Source organism: Portunus trituberculatus, chromosome 32 (genome assembly GCF_017591435.1).
Source record: "Portunus trituberculatus isolate SZX2019 chromosome 32, ASM1759143v1, whole genome shotgun sequence".
NCBI classification, from domain to species: Eukaryota; Metazoa; Arthropoda; class Malacostraca; order Decapoda; family Portunidae; genus Portunus; species Portunus trituberculatus.
Window position 1 is genome coordinate 11123640 of NC_059286.1, and position 10000 is coordinate 11133639.

Here is a 10000-nt window from a genome sequence, read left to right on the forward strand (position 1 = left end):
TTATTCCAGTTCATCGTCTATTGTTTTGATGGTTCTTGTTCAGTATTACAGTTCCTATCAGCACAGCCATGAAGTCTTCTCTTTCTCCTTTTTTCAGTATATAAGTTTAGTTCTCAGTCATTATTTCCTCTGATTTCCAAAAGTTCTTTCCTCCGTCACAGCCAGAAATAGCCTCTCTTCTCTCTTCTCCCTTGTGCCTTCAGAACCTGCATTCCCAAGTCTGTCCTTCTAAGAAACCTAATTTTTAAACGCGCATCCGCTCATCATAGAAAGTTATTTTGCCACCCTTGTGCATTATAAGATAGTTTCTATAATATATTTCTTCCAGTTCATAAACACATTACCCTTTACCATAACCAGAAATAGCCTTGTTTTGTCTCTCTTGTGTATCATAAAATCTGGTTCGCAGTGCCCTTCAATCTAACCATAAATAGCCTTCCTGGTCATATAGAAGCCTTCATGCGAGACACTTTTCCTTTTGGGAACGGCACTTGATCTCTACAGTCTGGTAACTTTTGTGGACTTTATTTTCACCAGCTTTTTATACTGTTGACAAGAGCCTTCCAGCACACAAACAACATTACTCCCAGTGTAATTCTGAATCTGCAGCAAGTCACTTCTACCATGTCTCACTCCTTTGCGAGCTTATTCTTTATTAGTTTGTGTCCTCCTCACCCAGAGCTCATGTATAAAAGATTACCTCCACGGATTCATACAACCTCATAAAAGTTGAATCAAACTCTTCAGTCACTCCTTTCACTCAGCAAAATTCACATCTTTCATAATCCTATCTATTTCACTCTAATTTGCTTTTTATATGCAAGAAAGGAAAATGTCTAAGGGAAACAAAAGATTAAAAAAAGAAATGCCCACTAATTATTTTCACATGCCTACTCAAATTCCTTCTAACACTCTTATCCAAACACTCACAAATTTTCGAACCTCATTTAAATGTATCTAAGTCAAAACCTGCTTTATTTCTCTCTAAGTTCGAGAAAACCCACACTTTACATAATCCTCTCTATTTCATTCAAATTTTCTCATCGGCTTTATATCTCTTCTCAAATTCCTTCTAAACTCCAGTCCAAACACACAAAACATGACCAATCTTCATCTAATTCTAAATCTCTACAAAAAACAATTATAATTTTAATTCTCTATGAAAACCCATTAATTCTAACTAACTAACTAAAAACAATACTTCTAATTTTCTACAAAAACCCACTCCAAATTCAACTAATTCTCTACAAAAACAAACTCAAATTCTAGCAATTCTCTACAGAAAACATTCATTTTACTAATTATCTGCAAAAAACACTCATTTTTACCAATTTTCTACAAAAACATACTTTCATTCTAACTCATTCTCTACAAAACACACTAACTAACTAATCCTCTACAAAAAACACTAACTAATTTTCTACAAAAAAACACTAAATCTAACTAACTCTACAAAAACCCACTAATTCTCACTACCACTACAAAAACCCACTCTAAATCTAACTACCTCTACAAAAACGCACTAAATATAACTACAACTACAAAAACACATTCTAAATCCAACCCAGGTGCACGTAAATCCAACGCTAACCCCTTCTACTTCTCTCCCTCCTGGCGGCGGCTCACAGGTGGCGTGGGGCTTCCAAGGGACAGGCGCCGTGCTGACAGTGGCCACGGACGTCCTCACCAACAACCGCCGCGTCAGTATACAAAGGGAGCAACGGAGCACGTGGGTCCTCACTATCTCAGACGTCACGCTCAAAGATGAAGGTGCCTACTGGTGCCAAGTGAACACCTCCCCGCCACGATCCGTCACTGGCTACCTGACTGTTGTAGGTGAGTATGTGTGCGTCTGTCTGGGTGCTGTGGGTGAGTTCATCTGTGTTTGTGTTGGTGTTACGGTGTTGTAAAGAGATGAGGGAGGTTTTTTTGTTGATTTCGTGTGTGTTTGTGGTGTTTTAGTGTGTTTTCGTGTTTTGTGGTGTGTTTTGATGTCTTGGTGTGTGTTTTTTTCATTATATGTGGTGTACTTTCATGTTTTGGGATGGGTTTTTGGTGTTTTGGGGTGTGTGAGTGTGGGTGTGTTAGAGTGAATGTGGGTGAGTGTGAGTTAGTGTGGGTCTGTTTGGATATTGTGGCGTTGTAAAGAGGTGAGGGAGGTTTTGGTATGCTTGGGTGAGTGTTTTGATGTTTAGGGCTGTGTGTGTGTGTGTGTGTGTGTGTGTGTGTGTGTGTGTGTGTGTGTGTGTGTGTGTGTGTGTGTGTGTGTGTGTGTGTGTGTGTGTGTATTCAAGAGTGTTTGTTTAATAGTGTATACTGTTTGTGTGAGAAAAGGAGGGTTTGAGTTGTTGTGTTGTGCTCTGCTGTGTTACATTCGTTAAATTTATAATCAAGTTACGTTGTGACTCGTTGCTGTAAGCTACGGACTTAAGTTACCTCCGTCATGAAGCGATGCGATGATAAAACAACCCCTGATTTTAAAAGCGCCTAGAAAAAAAAAATTACATTCCGCTTAAAATACATTCTGTTACCAAACAATACATCACAAACACATCCTAATCTTCCCACTCATCTATATTATCTTTGCATCTTAGCCCACGTGCATACCAAACCTCCCTTATCCCTGAGAGCGGAAGACACATGCAAGAGAGGCGAGGGAAACAGTGAGAATACAACTCGTGCGTTTGAGAATGGCAACGTATGAATAGTAAGGAGTCTATTGGTGGTAGTGTGGATGAACAGACACACAAAAGGGAAGGTCTCGGTATAAAGGGAAGGAAGATGTGTGTATGTGTGTATTGTCTGAGAGAGAGAGAGAGAGAGAGAGAGAGAGAGAGAGAGAGAGAGAGAGAGAGAGAGAGAGAGAGAGAGAGAGAGAGAGAGAGAGAGAGAGAGAGAGAGAGAGAGAGAGAGAGAGAGAGAGAGAGAGAGAGAGAGAGAGAATATGTAATACCAAGTGTGTGTGTGTGTGTGTGTGTGTGTGTGTGTGTGTGTGTGTGTGTGTGGGGAGCGTGTTAGGCCTGAGGGTGTTAAATGAAGTGTTAAGCGTAGTAAGGGTGTGTGAAAAGGCGGAATTGAGGGCTTGAGAGCGTCTATGTATATAAATATGAGTGTGTGTGCGTGTATCTGTGCCTGTGTGCGTGTGTATGTATGTTGGGAATTCTCCACCCTTCATATCAGCGAGAATATGCAAGGTGGGGGAAGATATAGGCATGTGAAGACCCATTGGAATGGCGAGAGAGAGAAAGAGAAGGGAGAAAGGGAAAAGAGAAAGCGAGAGAGAGAAAGAGAGAGATACATACGACTTAGGCATGCGGAAAAAATAATAAAGGACACACAGAGAGCAGAAAAGAGACAAACTACGCCGAAACTCACTGCAGGAACGTACGAGTTGGAAGAGAATGAGAATGAAGAAGTGGAGGACAGTCAGGCTGGATGGGTGGATGGGTAGGTGGGTGGATGGGTGGAGGGAGAAAGGGAGGGAGGTCGTGGAAGTTTCGTAAAGTGGAATGTGAAAGTTTTAGAAGGGTGTTTGAGTGTGAGTGAGTGAGCGAGTTAGTGTGTGAGTATGTGAGGTTATATACTGTGCATGAGGTCTTGTAGGTTAGACTATACACACACACACACACACACACACACACACACACACACACACACACACACAGACACACACACATTTCAACTAGTAACTTTTTTTCTCCTTTATATTCAGGATCTCACTTCCTTTAACAAATATAAGTGTAAACCTTTCTATCCTTATTACTGATGGACGAAGTGCCCTTACCTCTTCAATACCTTTCCTTATGCTATTTCCTTCATAGCCACGTGATAGAAGGACGAATAGGAAGAAAAAATCGATCTATAGCTTATAAAAAATAGTACATGGAGAAAAAAAAAAAGAATAAATAATACAAACAAAAAAAAACAAGAAGAAAATTAAGCATGCAAAAACAAAACTATAAAAAAAATCAAGAAAAACACAAACTGATGAAGACAATGAACAGAGGGACATAGACAGAGTGACAGACAGACAGACACACAGACACACAGACAGACAGACACACAGACAGACAGGCACACAGACAGACAAACAAACGTATACCTAAAGAAAACCAATAATCACATAGAGAGAAAAAAAAAATGTATGTAAATAAAAGGACATAAAAAAGTCAGCAATGGACCAAAGGCATGAATCTGTTGTAGCTTGTGAAGGGAAGGGAGATGTTTCCGTGACAGAGGGAGGACAGGAAGCCAATGGAGGGAGAGAGGAGAGGAGGAGAGGAGGAGAGACAGGAGAGGAAGATAGATGGAGAGGAGGAGAGGAGAAGTGAGAGAAGAGGAGAGGAAGAGAATAGGTGGAGAGAAGAAGAAGAGAGGAGAAGAGGTAAGAGGTGGGAGAAGAGGAGAGGTGGAGAGGAAGAGAGGTAAAAAGGAGAGGAGGAGAGAAGGAAAGGAGAGGTGGAGAGGAGAAAAGGAAAGGAGAGTGGGAGAATAGGAGAGGTGGAGAGGAGAAGAGGTAGAAAGGAGACGAGAAGAGAAGAGGAGAGGATGGAAAGGAGAGAAGGAGAAGAGGGAAAGGAGGAGGGATGGGAGAGGAGGAGGAGAGAGGAGAGGTTGAGAGGTAGTGTTTGTGTAAGGGAGTGGACCAGCGTGTACTATAAATGGAATATAAACGACGACATCCACCTGACTAAACAAAAAAAAAATTGAAGATGAATATGAAAGCATGACACCTACACACACACACACACACACACACACACACACACACACACACACACACACACACACACACACACACACCATCAGAACATAATCAAAGACAAAGGCTCCATAAACACCCAATTAGGAGGTAGAGAAGCAGAAGGAGGTGAAGGAGAGAGCAAAGGAGAGCGTTGTGAGGTGTTGGTGCATTTATTGTATTAGTTTAACGCCCGAGTGAGGACGCGAGGGAGGGGGAAGGCAAGAAGGACCAAAGTAAACAGAATAGAGAAGAGATGAGGTTAAGAGGGTAATATAATGCATGGGATAAAAGCGCCATTAGAGAGAGAGAGAGAGAGAGAGAGAGAGAGAGAGAGAGAGAGATACCTACAGACAGACACACAGACACACACAGAATTACATAATAAAGTCAAAATAATGATAAGAGAAAACCAGATACAAATTACAGCATCAACTCACAAAAATGACCAAAAAAGACGAGTTAAATGTTCTGTTTTAAGACGAGAGTGGGTGAATACTGCAGTGAATAGGAGGAGGAGGAAGAGGAGGAGGAGGAGGAGGAGGAAGAGGAAGAGGAGGAGGAGAAGGAAAAGGAGGAGGAGGGGGAGTAGGAGGAGGAGGACTCTCAAGGGGGCTGTTTTGCAGAGCTCAGGTGTGGCAGTTTAGTGAGCAATTAACCAGGTGAAGGAAACCACCTGTCAAGTGAGAGAGAGAGAGAGAGAGAGAGAGAGAGAGAGAGAGAGAGAGAGAGAGAGAGAGAGAGAGAGAGAGAGAGAGAGAGAGAGAGAGATAGAGAGAGAGAGAGAGAGAGAGAGAAGAGAAGAGGAGACTAGAGAGGAGAAAGAAGAAAAAGGAGGAGGAGAAGGAAGAGGAGAGAGAGAAAGAGGAGGAAGAGAAGGGAGGAGGAGGAGGAGGACGAGGAGGAGGAGGAAAGGGTGAAGACAAACGAAAATGAGGAAGAAATCAAGAGAAAATAAAACAGAAACTAGAGGAGAAGAGAGAGAGAGAGGAGGAGGAGAGAGAGAGAAGAGGAGAGAGAGAGTTAAAGTGGTGAATCACAAACGAAAATGACAAAGAAATCAAATAGAAAATAAAATAGAAACTAGTAAGAACGAGAGAGAGAGAGAGAGAGAGAGAGAGAGAGAGAGAGAGAGAGAGAGAGAGAGAGAGAGAGAGAGAGAGAGAGAGAGAGAGAGAGAGAGAGAGAGAGAGAGAGAGAGAGAGAGAGAGAGAGAGAGAGAGAGAGAGAGAGAGAGAGAGAGAGAGAGAGAGAGAGAGAGAGAACACACATGCATATTCAAACGACAATGAAGAAGAATAAAAAAGAACTATTAGAGGGAGGAAGGAATGAAGCTTAATGGACGGTGGAATGAAGCCTCAGACGAGAGAGAGAGAGAGAGAGAGAGAGAGAGAGAGAGAGAGAGAGAGAGAGAGAGAGAGAGAGAGAGAGAGAGAGAGAGAGAGAGAGTGTGTGTGTATAAGTGCAGGTTGTAATAGAGAGAAAGGAATGATTGAAATGCATGAAATAAAAATGTAATATTAGTTTAAAAAGAGAATGAAGGAATAATGACTGATAAAGGAGAAGACAGAATTGAATAAAGGTGAGTGAAAGGAAATGTGTAAGTAGAACCGTATGTTAGGATGAAGCGGAGTGAGATTTGTAGACCCAGGAGAATGAGGCAGTGTGGAGTGAGTCTCAGTGAAAACAACCACACATTCCACATTCCACTCTCAAGAGATACACGCAAAATGTGACGGAAGGGAAAACTTTTTAATACGAGATGGGGAAAAAAACCAGGGCAGAGATATTTTCAACGAGACAAAAGCTTTACATTTCCTGCTCAAAAAACAAATATACACTGAAATAAACAATGGAAATACGTGTGTGTGTGTGTGTGTGTGTGTGTGTGTGTGCGTGTGTGTGTGTGTGTTTATGAAAATGCTATAATAATAAGTGCATACGTAATAATGAACGTAAAATTGAGAATGATTTGTAAGTTTCCCTTTTATATTAAACATTTGACAATATTATCGACTCTTTGGTAATATTTGAAATGACAACAGTACAATTAAAATATCAAGCCATTTTCTACATCACTACACATTATGAAACAATAAAGCTTTCACTAACCACTAAGAATACAGAGAAGAATTAAAGCTCATATTTATATTTATTCTTTTCTATTTCATGTATTTAATAGCACAATCAAGACATTTTTCAAACTCAATTTCCTCTTTTCTTCTTCGTTTCTCATTATAAAACCTTCTTATAGGTCTAAAACATTTCCCTTCTCTTTCCCTTTCTCTATTTTTCTCTTTCGCTTCTCATTTTAAAACACTCTTTTACCTCAAAAATATTTCCCTTCTCTTTTTCTTTTTTTTCTATTTTTCTCCTTCACTTTTCATTCCATAGGTCAAAAAATATTTCCCTCCTCTTTCTCTTTCTCTATTTTTCTCTCCCTCTCGTCCTTCGATTTTCCCTCCACTTACCTCCTTCTTTATTCCTCCATCATCACTAACCTTTTCGCTCCCAGTGTGTAGGAAACTCTGCCTAACTTCATTTTTTCCCATCCTCCTTCCCTCCCTCCCCATCTTCTCTCTCCTCTCTTTATCTCCTTTCCCTATCTCGTTTATTTTCCCGTTTTATTTATACTGAAATTTGCTCTCTCTCTCTCTCTCTCTCTCTCTCTCTCTCTCTCTCTCTCTCTCTCTCTCTCTCTCTCTCTCTCCCATACTGTTCTTTCTCCTTTTTCTTTTAATCAAGAGAGGAAGAGATTAATTCGGGAGGATGAGAGAGAGAGAGAGAGAGAGAGAGAGAGAGAGAGAGAGAGAGAGAGAGAGAGAGAGAGAGAGAGACAGACAGACAGACAGACAGACAGACAGACAGACAGACAGACAGAGAGAGAGAGAGAGAGAGAGAGAGAGAGAGAGAGAGAGAGAGAGAGAGAGAGAGAGAGAGAGAGGGAGGGAGGGAGTATAGTGGAGAGGGTGAAGAAAAAGAAACAAACAAATTACTGTATGATTTATGTGTTGAAGTTAATTAACGAAATTCTCTCTCTTTCATAAGTAATCAACTCTCTCTCTCTCTCTCTCTCTCTCTCTCTCTCTCTCTCTCTCTCTCTCTCTCTCTCTCTCTTTTTTTTTTTTTTTTTTTTTTATTTAAACAAAACTTAATACAAAGGAACATGTACCCAAAGGCGCACTGTCGTGTGCTACCTATTCTAAGGGTACTACAATCTATTTCTCTACAATATTTACAAGACTTAAAAATAGATAATATACAAGATGGTCAGCATGTAAATGGAGCACTATTCGTTTCACTTCACTAGCACTATTCACGCACTGCACTACACTGAGTGTCACGTCACAAAGAGTGTCAGAGGAGTTGGCAGTGTCTGTCTCCACTTATGTGCCATCAGTTTGACACTGTGAGTGTTCATCTCCTGGACGTGAGGCACCGCGGCCGTGAACAAGTTCCACATCCTGGAGACGCGTCCTGCGAAGGTGCGTTGATGCTGACACCCGTGGGATCGCGGCACCTCTACGGCGTCACCACCATTGAGCACCGTTCTCGTGCTCCGTGCGGTGACTCTTAGAGGATGACGCAGCCCTGCCAGATGTGGCACTCTTTGCACCTGTGCCTTATGGAACACTACGATCGCCGCCACGTCTCTGCGGTGTTCCAGTGAATCAAGGGGACGCTCAGGCTCTGGGTGAGGTGGTAGTGCAGCATCTACTAGCCGTATGGCGCGGCGTTGGATGCTGTCCAGTCTCCTTCTGTGTGTGGCGGCACAGGACATCCAGGAGAGAGCTGCGTATTCAAGGTGGGGCCGCACCTGTGCCTTGTACAGCAGCAGTCTCCCCTTCCTGTCGAGGAAACTGGCGATCCTTCTGAGAGCGGAGATCCTGTGAGAGGCTTTCTTGGCAATGGTTTTGACATGCCTGTCAAACCTCAGCCCTCGATCCACCTCCACTCCAAGTATCTTGACGTCATCTTGGAGTGGGAGAGCAGCGCCAAAGACAACTTTCCTGCCATTGCTGCCATGGCGGCTGGGGACCGAGAGACAACCATTGCTTGTGTCTTCTCCGGCGCGAATGTCACTTGCCAGCGAGCACCCCACTCCTTTATCACTCGTAGCTGCTGATTGATGGCCTCAGCAGCCCGCCCACTGTCCTGGCGTGGATAGGTATAGGAGAGGGTGCAGTCATCAGCATAGGCCATGACTCCTGGCAGTAGCTGGAGAAGATCATCCACGTAGATATTCCACAGGAGTGGGCCAAGAATTGAACCCTGTGGCACTGATGCCTCCACAGGCAGGGACTCAGATGTTTGCCCGTTGACAACCACCTTGAGGCTTCTGTCCTGCAGGTAATTTCCCAAGAGTCGTAGCAAGCCACCCTGGATGCCTTTAGCACGAAGCTTTTCTAGTAATCCGTTGTGCCATACTTTATCAAAAGCTCCTGCTATGTCCAAAGCAACCACTATAGTGTCCTTGCCGTCGTCGAGGGCGTCCTGCCAATGCCTGGTGAGAAGCATCATTAGGTCGGAGGTTGACCTTCCAGGTCTGAACCCAAACTGTTGGTCTGAGAGGAGGGCATTGTCCTTGAGATGGCTACACACCACCTCTGCCACGACCCTCTCAAACACTTTACCCACCACTGACAACAGGGATATGGGTCTGTAGTTTTTTGGGTCCGTCCTGGAGCTTTTTGTGTGCAGGAACTACTCGAGCCTCCTTCCACACTGAAGGCCAGACGTTTTCCCGTACACAAGTTGTGAAGACTTGGGTGAGAGGGGCAGCCAGTTCCTGGGAGCATCGCTTCAGCAGGTGCGGGCTGATGTCATCAGGGCCGGTGGCTTTCTGTGTGTCCAGCCCCGCAATAATCGCTTCACCTGCTGATGCGTCACCTCCACCATGGTGACAGTCTTCTCACATTGCTGGACCAGCTGAGGCGGTGGCTGCTGTGGATTCCCGACCTTCATTTTTCCAGCAAACAAGGAAGCCAGCAACTGTGCCCTCTCCTTACTGCTGGTGGCGACAGTACCGTCCTGCTTGCTGAGGGGAGGGATGGATTCTTGGTGGCCAGTTCCTTGTTTGTCCTTAACAAGAGACCACCAAGTTTTGTTTCCTACGCCAGTGCCACACAGTTTCCGGCGCAGGCTTTCCTCCCACTTTTTTAAGGCCCACTCTCTCTCTCTCTCTCTCTCTCTCTCTCTCTCTCTCTCTCTCTCTCTCTCTCTCTGTTAATCTCCAACACACTCCCCATCAACCAAACA

General features: G+C 43.5%; 1 protein-coding gene across 2 annotated transcripts in view; it reads left to right on the forward strand.

Moving 5' to 3' along the window:
- LOC123511916 (protein amalgam-like) overlaps positions 1 to 10000 on the forward strand; it is a 364685-nt gene that overhangs the window by 314779 nt on the left and 39906 nt on the right. For both annotated transcript variants that reach the window (XM_045267995.1, XM_045267996.1), the window contains exon 4: positions 1629 to 1836. In XM_045267995.1, the coding sequence (XP_045123930.1) occupies positions 1629 to 1836 (208 nt within the window). The remainder of the gene's footprint in view (positions 1 to 1628; positions 1837 to 10000) is intronic.